Source organism: Pinus tabuliformis, chromosome 4_2 (assembly GCF_031772625.1).
Source record: "Pinus tabuliformis cultivar Carrire ecotype Pingquan chromosome 4_2, CPIR1, whole genome shotgun sequence".
NCBI classification, from domain to species: Eukaryota; Viridiplantae; Streptophyta; class Pinopsida; order Pinales; family Pinaceae; genus Pinus; species Pinus tabuliformis.
The window spans coordinates 1109940515-1109960213 of NC_142304.1; the positions used below are offsets into that span (position 1 = coordinate 1109940515).

Genomic DNA, 19699 nt, shown 5'->3' on the forward strand with positions numbered 1-19699 from the left:
CTCTTATCTTGGCTTGTTTTCTGTTGATCAATTAATGTTCTATCTGCACTTGACTTAATGTATATGTGATTGCTAATTTGTGGCTTATAAGAAGAAAAATAACTAAACTGTTCTAAGCATAGAACATACCATAATTTAACATTCAAGCACCAGATAAGTGCATTTCATCTCTATTCTTTTGCATTTCTATTACAGCGGTTTGTATATGAATTCCTTTTACAAATTTGTGCATGTTTTGTTTATTTGATTTACAGTATTCATGGCTCAATCAAGGGCAACAGTTAGGGGGCAAAGGAAGGGGAAGCATGTCTCCATTGGAGATGCCCCTCCTCCCCCAATATCATCAAAGTCTGCCGCAAGTAATGTTGAGGGAAGACGAGGACCTAAAGACAGGATTGAGAAATATCCCTTGTGAAAATATATCACAAGAGAGGATGGGACAAGCACCAAGGGGAAAGGAGGAGGCAATGTGCAATGGAGATGCAATTTTTGCCACATTTCTTTCAAAAGCACATATTGTCGTGTGAAAGGCCATTTGTTAACTTTACCAGGTTGTGGAATTGGAGCTTGTAAAGTTGTTCCTTTACGAAAGAGGAAAGAAATGGAAAGGGAGTTCACTATTGGTATGGCAAATGTGGCTGCAAAATCAAGAAAAACCAAAAATGAAGACCCCCTTCAATTTTTGATGAAAGGCGCCACCAAATTTCCATTTGAGAGTTTTATTGGGGTACAAGCAGGAAAAAGAAGAGCAATTTCACTTGGTTCAATGGACAAGATTTTTCAAAAAGAGAAACAAGAAGAGCTTGATCTCACCATTGCCTTCTTTTTCTATCAAAACTTCATATCATTTAATGTTGCACGCTCACCTCTATTTATTGAGATGTGTCGAGCTCTAACTCACGGGTCTCCATCATGGTATGTGCCTCCTCGTTTAGAGAAGCTTAGAACCACATTGTTGACAAAAAAAGAGGTGCAAAAAATGGTTGAGCCTATTAAAGCATCATGGCCAACATCTGCGGTTAGCATTGTTTCTGAGGGATGGACAGATCCAGCATGACACCCAATCATCAAGTTCATGGTGTCTTCCTTGAATGGTCCAGTTTTCTTGAAAGCAATGGATATACTTGGAGAATACAAGGAAGCACAATTTATGGGTGAGTTATTTATTGAAGTTATTGAAGATGTAGGTGTTGATTCTTGTGTGCAAATCATTACAGATAATGCACCTATTTGCAAGGTTGTTGGCATGATTGTGGAAACTAAATATCCACAAGTGTTTTGGACACCTTGCATTGTCCATTCATTGAACTTAGCACTAAAATCCATTGCTTCTGATGTGCTTTGGATTGGTAACATTATTGAGGATCCACGACATATCTGTAACTTTGTGCAAAATCATACAAATGCCCTCACTATCTACAAGGAGTACAACAATCTATCATTGTTGAAGATTGTAGATACACGGTTTGCTTCTTCATTCGTGATGTTGAAGAGGTTAAGCGAGGTCAAAATTCAAGACTGTTCTTGGGGCCATGTTTATTTCTGAGTTTTGGTATTTTTGGAGAAAGCCAGATCAAGTAGCCTCTAAAAGAGTGAAGGACGCAGTGCTAGATGATGCTTGGTGGGAGAGGGTAGATCTAATTATTCAAATCATGGACCCTATCATTTCTTTGCTTCGATTTGCAGATACAGACAAACCCATCTTAGGAGAGGTTTATGAGGGATGGGATTCCATGATTGATTCTGTGAGGAGCATTATTCTACAGAGTGAGTGCCCCGAGTTTGAGACATCACCAGAGGCCTTCTGTGGTACTATACAGGATATTCTTGTCAGTAGATGGGACAAGAATTGCACACCTTTAAATAATTTGGCTCATTCATTGAACCCAAAATACTATAGCCATGAGTGGCTGAATGGTGGACCTTCCCGCAGATTCCCTCCTCACATGGATGGTGAAATCTCACAGGGAAGGAAAGATGCATTCAGACGGTTTTTCAGGATAGAGCATTGCTTGATGAGGTGGAGGATGCCTTTGCAGAGTTTTCCACTGGCACTGGTCGATTTGCAGGATATGATGTGATTAGAGACAAGGGAGCTAAGAAGACCTATTCTTGGTGGGAAAATCATGGGGCAACAAGCCCTCCTCTTCAGCAATTAGCCATGAGGCTCCTCTCTCAGATGACTCCATCCTCTTGTTGCGAGAGGAATTGGAGCAAATATGGGAATTTGTATAGTTTGAAGAAGAGCAGGCTTGAGCACTCCAGGGTAGAGACAATGGTGTATGTGCACACCAACCTTCGTCTAATTTATAGGCAGAGGGAAGAGTGGTTGAGGGGAAAGACAAAGATGTGGGATGTCTTTCTTGATAATATGGTCTGAACAACAGAGTTGAGTTGGCATTGTCCAACATGGATCTCAATGATCCAGTGCTAGACCCTGTTAGATTTGATGACGATGATATTTTAGAGGGGTCATCCTCCACACCAGCAGATGCAGAGACGACTATGGATACAGGGGAGGAGGAGGATGAAGACGAGAGCAATGGTGAGTCTGGTGACCATGATGATGAGGACATTGATGCTGATTCTGATGATGACTATGAGAATTGTTGACTCATGAGTTATGGGTTACCTATTGCCTTGAGGCTTGTATACCTATAGTTGTTTTATATTTTCTATTTCTATTTGCCATTGGCATTGCACTACCTATGTAACACATTTTGATTTGATGACTTAATAAGAAAACTACAGTGGTCAATGTCTTTATCTTACTATCTTGTAAGTTGTCTTTCATTTATGAATCATGATTTATGTGACAAGTTACAACTGACATGTATTTGAATTTTGTATGTACCATCATCTATGCATGCTATAATGTTACTAACTTACTTTGTAAACAGTAAAACTAACATCTTGACGAAGATCTATGTTTGAAATCAATGAATTTGTATCATTAATGAGAATGTGTAAGAAATATCTAATTTTTAATATATATATATATATAATAATATATAACGAGTCCTACGTGTCCTGTTCCGGGGGGTCAACGTGTCTAAATCCGACTCTCGAATCCCTGTATGCTACGAATCCCGAATCCCCATGTCAGGTGACTTAGCTAGAGCACAGTCCTCGCTAAGAGGGTGTGTTGATTTCGAGTAGCATCGGATGTGCTCTAGCCATGAAATTGGTCGAGAGGCTAAAGCACATGACATCTCAAAGACCTAGAAATGGTTCGAGGAAATTCTACATGGAGAAAGAGATATTAAAATAATTAATATTTTTAATGAGTTCCTAAGTCTAAACTTACAAAAATAAAAATATTAATGGGTATTATTATAAAACAGGGTTAGAAGGTTCTAAATGACATGGATCAAGCCAAATCTAATATTATCTGTTGATTCGAGATTTAATCTTGGCCGTTGAAAACTCAACAGAAAAAGTATAAGAGGAGGCTTGAGGGTCAGTTGGAGATACACCAGATTGATCAGTGAATTCGATTTTATAGAGCGGGGTTTGCTAAGAGAAATCGAACCAGTGATCAAAGTTGCAGCAAGGAGCAGCGAAGCAGAGATAGTGCCAAAAGACCAGTACAAAGGCAGAGAGCCTGACGCAGAGCTTGCAAGAGCCACGCAGCAGGCCAAAGTGACTGCGCAGAGGGCCAGAGGGCCTGCGTGGGTGACGCAGAGGGCCAAGGAACCAATGCAGAGCCTCTGTAGGCTGACGCAGGGTTTTCTAGGCTAACGCTGAGGCCAGGAGGGCTGACGTAGAGCCTTAGAGAGGTGTCGGAGAGTTTTGTGGAGCCGACTTTTAGATTATCTGCTTCCGAAGAGAGGTATTACTGCCAGATAGATTTCTCTGTCGGGTGAGCCAATTTGGCACCCAGTTGTACTCAAGAAAAGTTGCTTAATAATAAAACCCTCAGAACTACTGCACCGGTTTTCCCAAGTTGGGCTTTTCCGGGGACAATTGTCCAAAAATAACAGTGTCCCTTGTGTGTTTGTCTGTTTCTTTCAGTTGATGATCTGTACATGGTTGAAACTGCATTGTGTATATTTCAGTATTTATATGGTTAAATCACTTGTTCAGTAATTAAATAAGTAGGTGAAATAAACAAGATAGTGCAGGGAAATTTCTAATGGGTTAGACTTAGAAATTTCAACACTCCCTAGGTAGGAGTGGCTAATAGACCACCCTATTAGGTGTTTCCAACCCCTAAGGGGAAATGACATGTCCTTGGTCCACCCTTCAATTGATAGGCATCATATGAAAATGATGGAACAGAGGCGAGAAGACTTCATAACAAGTGTCATGGTTAAAGGGACCAACTATGTTGGGCTCCTCATCCTAAGTGTATAGATGTGGGGAGAGAGCAATCGTAAATGTACGAGTTACCAACTCAGCCATTAATTTTCCACCCCTCTTGTGTGCCTTTTACTTTTTCTTGATTTTTCTTTGTATTACTTCCCGTAGCTCAAGGGTTAGAGCTTCTTTGTATGAAGTATAGTCGTGATTATCCCCTTAAAGGTGAGGAAACTCATTTTCCACTAAGCGTTGAGACATGCAAGGGTTCCTTCTCATAATATGGCGAGCAACATGTGCTCAAGCACTAGGTGACGGCCATAACAAGTGAGGTAGAGCTCACGATAGGCTTTTTCCCATGTGCTTTGCTTTTCATTTGTGGCCATCATATACTTTTTCTTGTTCTTTTAGCTGCATCAACCTCCCAAGGCTGAGTTTTGGGCCCTACCCAGTATGAGAATGTATGGTGCTAAATTCCTAAGAACCAATGCTTAGTTGAACCCAGAGAAGGAAAGTGAAGTATGGGTTTCGTAATGTAAGATGGAAAGTGGTAAGTATGGAACAGGGAGAGTTGGGACTATGCTATCTCAATCGGGGTTTCCTTGATAGTGCCCTTTCTCTACCCATTGGGCCATTAGGGGAGGTCCCATTGAGCTAGGATGAAAGATTAACACCCCACTTAAGGTGAACGAACAAGATGATGGTCGAAACCCCTCTTCCTTCCATGTTGCCCCATAATCCACGATTCCATGTCAAATGCCCAAAATACAAACAAGCATAAACACCTGATTGCAAAACGAATAAAGTACCTTTTGATTGGAAGCCCACCTTCCAACATGTGCTCTTGCCAACTGGGCGAGGAAACATATAACTAATGCAAGTGGCAGAGATATGAACGGCACATTTTCATCAACTGCTAGTGGCTATCAAGGGTTGCTAGCTGCTAGCTGGAAAAGATAGTAGGAGAAAAATTTATCCTATGGGGTCACCCACTTTTGATGGGTAACAAGGCCAACCCTTATTGCATGTACATTTAAACCATTAGATATACATTTGCCCCCATATATGCCTCCCTTTGGGGTCATATATGGGGTCATACATTTGCCTTGTATTTAGAGAGTGGAAACACATACCATTAGACCTACACAAACTGGGTTTGACCATGGAAGATTCATTTTCAGTACAGTTATCACCATTTGCTTAACTATGAAATGTGCAAGAGAATCAAAGCAGGATTCTCTGTTGCTTAGAATTTATCTTGGCAAAGCTTATAATTCGATAGAGCAGCGCATTATCTTGGATATTCTGCATTGGTTGGTATTTGGCTCTCAATTTATGGGAATAGTCAGAATTCTTTTTTCAGAGCCTTCAATTCTGGTCTCAATTAATGGAACACTTCCTGATCGCATTGTGTTACACTGCTGTATTAGACAGGGTTTGAACCTTTGCCCCCTAAATATATGTATTGGATGCTGATGTGCTTTGCTACCTCCTTAAATTAGCAAATAGTTGGGGTCACATTGATGTGATAAAGATCTCAGGGGGAAGGGAAGTAATCAATAAACATTTTGCTGATGATTGTCTATTGTCTGTTTGTCTTGACATGAGCTCAATGGTATCCCCCTTAGATTGTTTGGACACCTTTTTTGTGGCCTCAAGGATTGTGGTCAGTAAGAATAACTCTGAATTTTCACCCGTGGATATTGAGGACCACCAAGGTTGGATACCTCACATGCCTGGAAAGATACTCGAACTGGGGAAATTATGACAGACATTGGAATACTATTGGGTATTGGAATTTCAACTTTCTCCCTCCTCCGTGTCGGATTAGTGCTTACAAAATTTCCAATGATCAATCAAAGCTTCAACGCTGGCAATTCAAAGCCTGTGCTCAGAATGGTTCTATTAGTTCTGCCCCTGCTTTCCAAAAGTTATGGCTGGGTTAGGTATGTACCCAGATAAAAGTCAAACGTTATTTGTCCAAAATGTTATAAATATATCTCTGTGCATATTCAAACTTCATTGCAGCGCTGGCTGGAAATAGGTAATTATTCTATTTGTACATATTTTTTAAATTATAATATACGTAGCATTTTCTCCAAATACTTTTTCAAAAAGAGACAACTATGCATGAAACCTATACTGCGAAAAGTAACTCACGTTTGATCTTTCCAGATCTGATCTTGCTTCAAACAGGGTAGAATAAGAGTTGCGTTTATTATTTTTGCCACCGCCACAGCATTGCAAATCTGGAAAGAATAAAAAAAATGCTTGTCTGAGATAAATAAATGATAGTGTTTTGCTTCGCAATGTTTTTGGAATGCCTAAAAATGTATCTAGCGGTAGCATTTCAAAGGAAGCACGTGACTACATCAATTCAAGTTTAACCAGGAATACAAATTATGCAACTCAGCAGTAAAGGATAGAAAGATAATAAACAAAAAAGTAGAAAAAATTTAAATGTGATATTCTGCAAACTTCATTTTTTTTGCATGGAATAGAGTTCACACCGCAACACGCTGCTGATTCAATCCACCCTCAGCGTGGATGAGAATATATCCATTTGTTTCAATCTCAGATGGAAGATCTGTCAATCAAGTAAATAATATAAAACATAAATAAATCTTCTACACAACCAAGCAAATAAATGAAACAAGAAATTATGGCAGACCGCAATACATATAGTGCCATGGACCATTGTTGAGGTGTCAAACTCCACTGAAGCTAAACTATCTGCAAGACCAACTTTTCAGTATTTAAGAGAGACAAAAGTAAAAAGATACAGTGGACTACATGAACACTGAAGTACAAGACCAATGTAGCTTTTAGAGGTCATCATTATCCAATAAGAAATCTTGACAGTTCATCTAACTTCAGAAAAGAAGAAAATTTGCTGACTCTCGAAATCTAAGGAACACAACAAACCTCCCTTACGATGGCAGCACATAAATTTTTTCGTATATTCTGCAAAACAACATTTAAGTGTACCCAAACAATAGCAGTGTAGTTAGTTTTATCATCCTGATATAGATTTCTGAGCTAATACTACAGAAAATTATACTACGTGTTACACCTCAGATTCTCTGCAGTATACCCAGCAATTTTTCGCTAGATGTGAACATAATGATCAACCAAACCATGACAAATGTATTGTATTGGGGCATGTTGCGATCATTGATGTAAAAGTGTTGGTCTAATTGGTAGCCCAGACCACTTTCGTGATCAGTCATGGCCTGTTCCTTTAGTCCCTGTTACTCACCAAAAGCGTGTAACCCCTAGGAGAAAAAATTTCTTCTCATTTGATAGCCAGACAGTAGCCCCATGATGGTCGGCAGATAACACTCTGCCAAAGTTCTCCACCTATTGCTCTAGTCAAATCTGTCTCCGATCTGGTATTTCTTCTTTAAGGAAGGTGCATCATCTCTCGGTAGGTATAACCATTCTTGCAATCATGTGCTTTCATTTAATGTTACAAGAATATTTATATGGATCACGGGGAAAACTACATCATTGACCAATCTCAATTGTATTCTTGTTCCCACACTTCACTTCGGAGGTTAGTCTTTGACTCTAGTCCAATGAGACTTACCCTGAGGCCTTAGGGTTTACAAAGAAAATTATTGGGAAGGTACAAATTGATATGGCATGTCCAAGCTGAGCCATACTTACCATTTTCCACCTCTCCCGGTTATCCATCTTCATTCTTTGGGTTGGTAGCTATGTTGCATTGGTTTTGGGGACAGGGGAATGGCGGGGACGAGTCCCCGGAACGGCTAGAGCACACCCCCAAAATTTTCAGGGAACAGGGGTTTAAGCACGGCAATATATATATATATATATATAGATATACAGAATTCAATATCAACATTTGTAGTTGTTTCAAGTGAGTATTATGCACAACCCTTACACTTGCCAATTAAAATCTCAAACAATTTGAAAAGGGGTTGAATGACATTCCATTATTGGCTACTAAACATGAGCTTTAGCTTTAGGAAACTTAAGTGGAACTACTTTAAATTTGTAGTAAGGTTCATGAACAATCTATCAAAGAGAACTCTCTTTATATTAGTTTTTTTCCTCATATTTCTTGTTAATGGTGACTATGTTAAACACAAAAGGCATTCCCTTTTCAATAGGTTTTGCAAACTTTTATACCTGTGTTGAAAACCACTATAAAATAATTTGGTTTTCTAATGACATTAAATTCATATATTATAGGAATTTATTTAAACGTTTAGTACTCAATCTAATTCCAAACTATCTGATTGTTTTCACAATGCTTGCGGTTGGGATGATGGAAGCACTGGACTTAAATGAGTTCTCGAAACCCACATACAATATGTAAAAGCTGAGATGATTATAAGAAATAACAAGAAAAATAACCACAATGATCATCTCTTTAAAATGTTGTATTTTCTATTTTTTTGACATGGAAGGTGTTTTTTGTAATTTTACCATTGAAAATCCAATACTTGAATAACTAGAAATCCAAAATGAAACTCATCATACAAAACCCATGTTTTTGTTGATTTGGGGTAGCCTAAAATTTTGCAGGGAGGCTTGGGCACAAATATTCTGAAGAGCCCAGAAAGTGTTTTGGGAAATTCCACCCAAAAGTGATTTTATTAAAATAATTAATATTTTTAATGGGGTTCCTAAGTTTAAACTTAGGAAAATTAAAATATTCATGGGTATTAATTTAATCAAGTGTGAAACTTCTAGAAAAAACCACGAACCAAGCCAAAATGATCTGGACCTTTGATTATGTTTTAATCTAGGACATTGGTCGTCCAACGGGAAGATATAAGAAGGAGCTTGAGGGTCATTTGGAAAACACACAGAGAGATAGAGAGAAATCACTTTTCTGAAGTGAGAAGTTCTCAGGAGGAAAAATCGATTGAAGTAATCTCTTGCAGTTGAGGGGCAGAGGTAGCAGCATCCGAAGAGAGAGATTCTCAGTCAGAGATACATCAGCAGAGAGAGGCAATAAGTGATCCAGGAGGACTTGACGCAAAGTCAAAAGGTGTTGAAGTTTCTAAGTTTACTTAGTTTAGAAACCCTTCATGCACTTTTTCTGATTTATTCCTACCAACTTGTTATTTTCCTTTAACAAGTTATTTACAAAGTAAATCTTGAAAATAAACACCAATGCATGCTCAACATATTACAAATCAAGAACTAAAATAAACAAGAACGAATACACCACATGACACCATTATTTTTGGACCAATGTCCCCGGAAAAACCCAATGCAGGAAAACCGGTGCAGCTATCTAAGGGATTTCTTATTAAGCAATATCAGAGTACAATCTGGGTGTCAAAATTGGTCTACCCAACAGAGAATTTCCTTAGCAGCTATACCTCACAGTTTGAGAGAAATCTCCTGGCTGAAACCCCGGAAAATCCTTCCGGCAGCTCCTCAGAACAAAATTGCGCTGCAACCCCAGCGTCTGCCCAATATGGACTGCGTCAGCCCCTCTCTATGTCACGATGGCCTTGCGTCAGCCTTTCTTGGCCTGCGTCAGCTTCCTGGGCCACTACGTCAAACACGCTGGCCTCTCTGGTGCTCTGCACAGCACTTGGTTGCATCTGCATGGCCCTACGTCAGCCCTTGTTGTCTCTGCATCACTCTCCTTGGCTGCTGCGCTGCTCTCCCAGCACTATCTCTGTCTTCTCTATTTCTCTGTACTCAATGCCCTTCATCTTATCTCTCGATCACTGATTCTATCTCTCTTAGCAAACCCTGCTCTAGAGAATAGAACCACTAATCACTTTGGTGTGTTCTCCAAGTGACCCTCAAGCATCCTCTTATACTTTTCCTATTGACATATCAACAACCGAGATTAAGTCCCTAATCAACAGCTAAGACTAGATCTGGCTTGATCCATGTCTTTTCAATCACTCTAACACAAATTCATATTAATACACATTAATATTTTATTTTCCCTAAGTTTAGACTTAAGAACTTCATTAAAAATATTAGTTATTTTAATATCTCTGGATCTGTTTAGAATCTGCCCAAACCCTTTTTGGGTATTGGAGATCTTATGTGCCCCAACTTCTCCACCAAATTTCATGGCTAGAGCACATCTGATGCTACCCCAAATCAACACTCCCTCTTAGCGAGGACTGTGCTCTAACAATACTCCTCACTGAGTATTACTCTGATCATCCGACATCAGTACCTATGCTAATGCTAGGCCTTTCTGCCCAACATCCTCTGCACTGTTGCATCCTGTATTGTTGCCCATGGTTCTGCCACTGCTGCATCTGTACGACAGCTCCCTCTGCATCCGTGCTGCTACTGGTCCTTCATCCCAGCACTGCATCTACATTGCACCTCCTCTCATCATGTTGTAGAGCTAATTAATAAAATTAACCAAAAGCACTTTCCATTATATTTACTTTACTTGTCTCTTGATGGTTTGAGTTTTCATATGCAGAGCCTATTCCAAAAGCAAGTATTGTAATCATTTCAAACAAGTGTTTTCTTTTCATGTTTCAAGTCTAATTGCATATTGATGTCTTGGTTTAGCACTTTCTTTCTTTTACACTTCCAAGTTAATTACTAATTTTTGGGTTTTGGAAAAATATGTTTCATATGTTTTGATTTATAAAGTTGATTATCTCAAAAGCATTTTGTATCTTACATATCTTGTGCTAACAATTCTTATTTACATTTCAGGGTTACTTTGTTTTCTCTTTTGAGAGCATTACATTTTACTTTGAGCAAATATATCTTTAAATTGTTGAGCAAATTCCTTATAAGGCACTGGTTTTATGGTTTTTAATCGTATTAATGATTGGCATTGTTATTTCAAGTTGCTCACTTCATATTTGCCCATAAATCCTTAAAAGTAATCCAATTTCCCTATAACACTCTCCTAGAAACTCAAATATTTTAACTTAACTTTCATTAGGGACCACCCCCCTTAGCTAACTTAGGAGATAGCTCAAACGGAGAGAGTAGAGATTAGTGTGACAACCCCCTCTGAGCTCCCTACCACCAACCACACCTTGCGGGGTTGAAGGCTTTTCTCATTGACTTGTAGGTAGGTGTAGGCGGTAGGGTCAACACGGGGGCACACAGTAGTAAGATGGATCAGTGTCAGTTGATGCAGTCAGTACCAGAGTGAGTTGCAAACTAGTAGCAATCAGATGTTGAGGAGCGCAGTGCAGTGTTGACAACAGAGCAGGTGGCCAAGCGCAGATTCTTCAATGACAGTGCAGATGCTAGTAGTAGTCAGAGACTTGGGAGACAGATGCATCATACTAAACACAATTGATTTAGTATTTTGGAAGCTTCTTAGTTGCAATAATTACAGTTACAGTTGCAGCAGCAACAAATGAAATGGAGTTGCAATCTGTTGATTTCTGCTAGCATCAGATGTGCTCTAAGTCTCAAAATTTGCAGGGAGGTTTAGACACATGCATTCTCCAATACCCAAAAATCATTTTGGGAAATTCCACCAACAGACAATTGTATTAAAATAATTAATTATTTTTAATGCGACCCTAAGTCTAAACTTAAGAAATTAAAATAATTAATGGATATTAATCTAAACTGTGGGTGTAACTTCTAGAAAAAGACGAGGATCAAGTCAAAATGATCTAAGCCATTAATTACAAGTTAATTTGGGTCGTTTGTTGTCTAAAAGAAATATATAAGAAGAGGCTTGAGGAGCACTTGGAGAATACATAGAGAGAAGATTAGAAGTTCGATTTTCTGAAGCAAAGCAGCTATCAAAGATATTTTCGGTAGTGATCTTTTGCAGAGGGGCAAGGATAGTATCTAGTGAGGAGTCTTTTCCTAGGCAAGAGAGTACAAGGCAGAGAGGACAGTACGACGTCCAGGGAGAGGTTGACACTGGCCCACGCAGTGCTGACGCAGTGGCAGCGTAGAGCCTAAAGGGAGATCGAATTTCCTGCTAAGGAAATCGAGTTTCAGAGGCCGAAAGTCGAGGTGTGAGATCGAGAGGCTGGAAATCGAAGTTTCTGGGCAGCAGAGGGTCAGAAGGAAGAGCAGCGCAGTCCCCAGCAGAGGTGATGCAGAGACTACATAGGGTTGACACAGTTCTACGCAGAGTTTGCGTAGCAGGGAACACAGAGCCTCTTTCCAACGAGATCAAGGTCAGATTCTTCCAGTGACAGGGTGAGAGCACCTCACTGCTTGTTTTGTCCAATTTTTCTTTGTATAGGATAGATAGTTCAACATCCAATGAATTGTACTCATAAATTACCACTACTTAATAACAAAACCCTCATCGCTACTGTATCGGTTTTCCCACATTGGGTTTTTCGAGGGACATTTGTCCAAAAATAACTGTGTAGATGTGTTGTATCTCTTTCATGTTCAGTTTCTTGTATCCGCTTAAAATTTAAATGGTGTAGAATGCAATGTATTAGTTTCGATATTTAGTGTAGGAAAATATAAGTAACTTGATTCAGAAATTAACAAGTAGGAGAAACTTAATCATTTGCTACAGTAGAAATTTGGCATCAAAATTTTCACATAGTGCAGATGCAAAATTGGCAGCGATTTAACAGTGTCAGCAGCAACACAGATGCAGCATCAAATTTGTGCAATAGTAGGTGGGGCAGCGACAACCAGACATCAGCAGCGTAACAGGGGGTGATACAGAGACAAGGTGTTGTGACAGATTGTGCAGCACTAGAGAAAACACAATTCTCGCTAAGAGGGAGTGTTATTTTTTGTAGCATTGGATGTGTTCTAGCCACGAAATTTGGTGGAAAGGCTAGAATACATGCGATCTCCAAAACCCATAATCGTTTCTAGAAATTCCAACTAGAGATGACCTAATTAAATTATTAACCAATTTTTTAATGTTTCCTAAATCTAAACTTAGGAAAAATGGTTAATTAATCATTATTAATTAAGTCAATGTGAGAATTCTCTAGAAACTCACACGGATCAATCCAAAAATGATCTGAGTCATCGATTAAGATTTAATCTTGGTCATTGGAGTCCCAACAAGAAGATATAAGAAGGGATCGATGTGGTGATGGAGAAGACACCAAAGTCACTTGGAGAATTCGATTTTCCAGAGTAGCAACAGTCAGTTGCCGGAGAGTTCGAGCTTCAGTGAGGAAGCAAAGACAGTGATCTGGAGGAAGTTTTCTAGATCCGGAGAGGCAACAGCAAGGAGTTCGAGTTATTCCCAATGAGCCAGATTCAATTTGAATGGAGGAAAAATCAATTCAGCTACCATAGGTCCGAAGAATCAATTTCCTCAACAAAGACAGGAAGAATGACTTTATCAGCAGCAGTTCTAGAATTAGACGTCCAAGGGTCTGAGCAAGCACTACACAGAGTCCACGAGGACGAATTTTCTAAAGGGAAGTTGTGTTGAGGTTGTTTGTCGAAGAAGGGAAATTCCATTAAATAATTTTAGCCAGGTTTTCTTGTTGTTTGGATTGCCAGTGGGGAATCAATAGATTGTCTCAGAATTTCACTGTTGCATAATAACAAAAACCCTCGATTGCTGCTCCTTTTTTCCCAAGTTGGGTTTTTCAGGGGACTTTTGTCCAAACATAACGGTGTCATTTTTATTTTGTGTGTGCTAGTATTTTCTCAATTTCTAGCGCTATTTATTTCCACAAGTTTATTTGTGAAGGTTGCAGTGTGATTAATTTGGTATTTTTCGTAGCAAATAAATTGTCAAATTAATTAACAATTAAAAGAATTAATTCCAGTTGCTGCAATAGGATTTCAGTTTTGAAATTTTCACATAATCCAGTAAGGGTTTTGGGTGTGGAATATGAAGAGTCATTGACGTCCAAGAGATCTTGGAAGATGAATCCAACGGTCATGGAAAATGTATAAATGTGTATCATTGTGAACAGTAAGTGCAATTCAATGTTTTATCATTCATACATTGTTCATTGTTTTATGTTGTTTAAAATGATTAAACATAGAAACAATAATATTAATGCCAGAGGATTGTTGTCTAATGACAAGTACATGTTTGATTGAGTTCCAAAGCAACAAGCAACCTTTTTGAGGTTCCACCTTTGAAAATCAATTATGGCATGAAAGAGATAGTCATCTCAATTATTTTTATTTGAAGTCGTTGCATAAAAATAACTTGGTCAATGCATTGTCGAATATTGAAGAAGACAAAGGTGTATGGGAGGCATGTATGGCAAGAAAACAACATTGATTTGAAATTGATAATAGCAAAACAAGGACAACTCAGGTACTTCAATTGATTCATAGTGAGGTTTTTGATCCCATGCGAACTCAATCTCTTGGAGGTGCTAAATATTTTGTCACATTCATTGATGATTTCTCAAGAAAAATATGGGTTTATTTTTTGAAGAACAAATCTAATGATTTTGATGTTTTTAAGAAATTCAAAGCTATGGTTGAAAATGAAAGCAGCCATCGTATTAAAATGTTTAGCAGTGATAAAGGAGGTGAATATGAATCACACATAGTTCATATTTTTTCTATCATTATGGTATTCAAAAACAAACATATGTTGCCAAAAAACCTCAACAAAATGGGGTAGTAGAGAGAAAAAGCACATCTATCATGGAGATGGCAAGGTGTATGCTGAAAGGGTATCATATTAGTGATCACTTTTGGGTTGAAGCAGTGCAGACAACAATGTTTTTGTTAAATCATGGTCTGACAAAGGCAATGCGTGGACAAACCCCCTATGAAGCCTACTCATAGAGAAAAGCATAGGTAACCAATCTCAAGTGTTTGATTGTTTAGGATATGGTCATACTTTTTATTCAAATAGACATAAATTGGAGGCTACAAGCAGAAAATGCATATTTATTAGTTATAGTATTGAATCAAATGCATATTATATCATCATATAAATAAAAAGGTTTCATAAGTATAGATTGTTGATTTGGGGTGGCATCGGATGTGCTCTAGCCATGAAAATTGGTGGAGAGGCTAAAGCACTTGAGATCTCCAAGACCCATAAATAGTTTTCGAATATTCCATCCAGATGAGGAGTTATTAAAATAATTAATATTTTTAATGAGTTCCTAAATCTAAACTTAGGAAAATAAAAATATTAATGGGTATTACTAAAGATAAGGATGAGAAGCTTCTAAGAGATGAGGATCAAGTCTATTTTAATCTTAGTCGTTGATTAGGGACTTAATCTCGATCGTTGATTCATCAACAGGAGAAGTATAAGAGGAAGCTTCAGGGTCAGTTGAAGAGACACCAAGAGGAAGACCAGTCAGTTCAATTTTTGAAGCGGGGTTTGCTGAGAAATTCGAACTAGTGGTCTGGATTGCAGTGAGAAGCAGAGAGGCAGGGATAGTGCCTGAGGACCAGCGCAGAGATCAGAGAGGCAGACGCAGAGCCAATTAGAAAGATGCAGAGGCAGCTGGATTGCACAATGACTAGAGGGCTTGCATGGGTGACGCAAAGAGGCCAAGTGTTGACGCAGTGAGGAAGAGTGCAGACGCAGAGGGTCTGGGAGTTGCGCAGAGGCTAGCTAGAGTGATGCTAAGCCTAAGGGAAGCGTCGGAGGATTTAGTGGTATTACTGCCGTGTGGTTATCTCTGTTGGGTAAGCCAGTTTGGCACCCTAGTTGTACTCGAGAAAGCTGATAAATAAAACCCTCCTCTATTGCACCGATTTTCCCGCATTGGGTTTTCCCGAGGACAATTGTCCAAAAAAACTATGTTGATGTGTTTGATTCTTGTGCATGTATTTGTTTCTGTATAATGGTGGGATATCTGCAGTAGAATTTATTTTGATATTTACGAAAGGGGTATCATAAATAACTTATTGGAAAATAAATAAGTAAAATAAATCAATTGCTTCAGTAATAGAATTTATGTTTAGAAATTTTCACATGGTACCAGAGCAAAGAATCAGAGACGGAAAGGGAAAATCCATTATGGGTCAAGATCGTGATGCAGAATCATCCACTTCAGGAAACTCATGTAGATTTTCAGAAAATTGCAAAAGAGATAGAAATTTTGATTTCTCTATATTGGCTTCCAGATTGGAAGAAGAAGTTGCTTGTGTAGCAAGCTCTGCATCATCAAGGGTATGGTATACAGACAGAAGAGCCCCCTGGCATATGACAGGAATCCGAAAATGTTTCTCAAATTATCAAGAAGAAAGAATGAATTTTCAAACCACCATGGGGAATAAGGCAAAGTGTACTCCAGTAGGGAAGGGTACCATAGCTTTTCAAACAGAAACAAGAGAGTGGTTTCGAGCTACTAATGTGTTGCATGTGCCAGGACTGGGGATGAACTTACTTTCTGTATCACAACTTCAAAGCAAGGGCTATGACGTTTTCTTCATTAAAGAGAAAGTATATGTCAAACACCCGAGTTGGAAAAAGAAAGTACAGATCGGAATCAAAAGTAACAGGTTGTACAGATTGCAGCTAGAATCACCAATGGCACTGATAGGCAATAATGGAGACAAGGATTTGAATCAACTATGGCACAGACGAATGGGACATTTGCACCATGGGGCTCTGAGAATTCTCAGGAGAACTGTAACAAGAGTTCCAAATCTTAGTACAAAATGAGATGATGTATGTAGAGGATGTGCTCTAGGAAAGTATGCCAAAGCAGCGTTTCCTAAAAGTAAAAACAGGGCCAAGAGTGTACTAGGATTGATAGACTCAGATATTTGCGAGCCAATGTCCACAAAAGATCTTAGTGGTGCCAAATACTTCGTCACCTTCATCAATGACCATTCCAGGAAAACTTGGATTTATTTTTTGAAAACCAAGGACGAGGTTTTCTATCAATTCAAAGAGTTCAAGGCTCTAGTGGAGAATCTGACAGAAAAGAAAATAAAAGTATTGCGCTCAGACAATGGTGGAGAATATGTCGACAAGGACTTCACCGACTTTTGTGCTAGGGAGGGCATTAGAAGAGAGTGGACAGCTCCTTACAATCTGGAGCAGAATGGAGTAACAAAAAGGAAGAACAGGACTATCATGGAAGCAATTAGGGCTATCATGTATGATCAGGATATGCCAAAATTCCTATGGGCAGAAGCATGTAGCACGGCAATCTATGTTCAGAATAGAACTCCTCATAGGGCATTAGACAAGATTACCCCAGAGAAAGTCTTCACTGTTGAAATTTCTAAGTATTACCCGTTAGAAATTTTATCTATATTCTCTAGTTTATTTCACCTACTTGTTTAATTACTAACAAGTTATATAACCATATAAACAGTGAAATAAACAAAATACAGTCTCAACCATCTACAGAACAACAACTGAAAGAAATAAACAAACACACAAGTGACACCATTATTTTTGGACAATCGTCCCCGGAAAAACCTAACTTGGGAAAATCGGTGCAGCAATTTTGAGGGTTATATTATCTTGCAGTCTTTCTGAGTACAACTGGGTGCCAAAGTGGCTCACCCAACAAAGAAAATAATCTGGCAATAATACCTCTCTATTCAGAAGCAGATATTCTGAAAGTCTTCCCCACGAAACCCTCTCCAGCACAATCTGAAGCTCTACGTCAGCCCTCATGGCCTTTGTGTCAACCCTCTGAGGCCCTACGCAGCCTCTCTAGCCCTCTGCATCACTCTTGTGGCCTCTACGTGGATGACACAGGCCCTTCTGGCTTCTGCACAATCTCTGCTAGCCTCTGCGTGGCCCCCTCTGGCTCTGTGTCTACCTCTCTGCGTCTGCGCTGGTCTTCTGGCACTATCTCTGCTTCTCTGCCTCATACTCGTTGCCCCTCGTTGCAACGTTAATCACTAATTCGATTTCTCTTAGCAAACCCTGCTCTAGAAAATTGAATGACTAATCACTTTGGTGTATTCTGCAACCGACCCTCAAGCCTCCTCTTATACTTTTTCTATTGAGTCTTCAACGGCCGAGATTACATCTCTAATCAACAGCTAAAATTAGATTTGGCTTGATCCATGTCCTTTAGAACCTTCTAACCCAATTTTATATTAATACCCATTAATATTTTATTCTTCCTAAGTTTAGACTTAGGAACTCCATTAAAAATATTAATTATTTTAATATCTCCTTAACTGGGTAGAATCTGCCCAAACCATTTTTGAGCCTTGGAGATCTCATGTGCTTTAGCCTCTCTACCAATTTTCATGGCTAGAGAACATCTGATGCTATCACAAATCAACATTCCCTCTTAGCAAGAATTGTGTTGTAGTAATACTCCACACTAAGCATCACCTTGATTATATGGCCCCAGTACCTGTGCTGATGCTAGGCCTCCCCGCCCAACATCCCCTGCACTGCTGCATCCTGTACTGCTACCCATGGCTCTGCCACTGCCACTGTTACATCCATACGGCAGCTCCCCTGCATCTATGTTGCTGCTGGTCCTTTCTCCCAACACTACATTTGCACTGTAGTTCACTTCTCATCATGCTGCATTGTGCTACTGCACTGCAACTCAGTTACTAAGAAGTAAGTAACTAATCCACCCAACTACTAGCATCCCTGTCAGGCTAGAAACACTCTTGATGCTGAAGTTGTCTCTGTCGTTATCTTGTGCTCCCTCTACTGCCTTTGCGCTGCTGCAACAACTCTGTGCCTCTCACACTGCTGCAAAGCTCTCTGTGTCATCCTCCACTGCTGCAACCTCCTTTGTGCCTCTCGCACTGCTGCAAGCCTCTCTGCGTTGCCTGGGACTACTGCACTCTAGCACTCTCTGCCGCTTCATCCGCATTTGTTTCTACCGACATCCGCCATCCTGCTACTATCACTTCGGGGCTCCCGTAGCCAGGTATGATCCAAGAGTTTGGGTACCTCAAGGATCCTGCCCCTTATCGCCTGTAGTCCCCCTAACTATAGCTCGATGTCTCCCCACCTCTTCTCTAGAGGTACATGAGCACTAATGGCACAATCGTCATCCTCCTCTACCTCCTTTTTCGCCTTGGTTGGTGTTGCCTTGGAGTCAGACGCCTCTCCCTTATTCTTCTTCCACGAACACTAGTTCGCATAATGCCCAATTCCCCACAGTTGAAGCACTTTATCTTGGAGAGGTCCTTTTTCTTCCTCTTCTCCTGCTTCCCCACAGATGCTAGAGTTGCATCCTCTTCCTCCTCTTTCTTAACCCGAGCTCCTTTGTTGCTACTTCCCGTCTTGATCAGCCCTCTGATCTCTTCTTGGCGAAGAGTTGCCCACAATTCTTCCCAATCTAGAAGATTTGCTCTGCGCAGAATGCTCTAGACGAATGTCTCCCACTACTCGAAGACTGCGTTTAGGGCGCTCCTCACCATCAACTCATGATCCAGCGTGGCCCCTATGGAAGTCATTTGGTACTAGATCTCCTTAAACCTGCCGCGGAAGTGATCTATCTGCTCCCCCTTCTGCATCTGGTACGACCGCAGCTGATTATACAGTAGCATCCTCCTCTACATGGAAGTGCCTTGATACAACGTC

General features: G+C 39.7%; 1 protein-coding gene across 7 annotated transcripts in view; it reads right to left on the minus strand.

Annotated features, from left to right (window-relative positions):
* LOC149173555 (protein PECTIC ARABINOGALACTAN SYNTHESIS-RELATED-like) overlaps window positions 1–19699 on the minus strand; it is a 213507-nt gene that overhangs the window by 138465 nt on the left and 55343 nt on the right. For 5 of the 7 annotated variants that reach the window (XM_089424661.1, XM_089424656.1, XM_089424662.1 and 2 more), the window contains 3 exons: window positions 6979–7032; window positions 6810–6886; window positions 6460–6548 (listed from right to left, as the gene is read on the minus strand). In XM_089424661.1, coding sequence (XP_089280787.1) covers window positions 6460–6548; window positions 6810–6886; window positions 6979–7032 — 220 coding nt within the window. The remainder of the gene's footprint in view (window positions 1–6459; window positions 6549–6809; window positions 6887–6978; window positions 7033–19699) is intronic. The other 2 variants (XM_089424659.1, XM_089424663.1) reach the window with 1 other exon arrangement.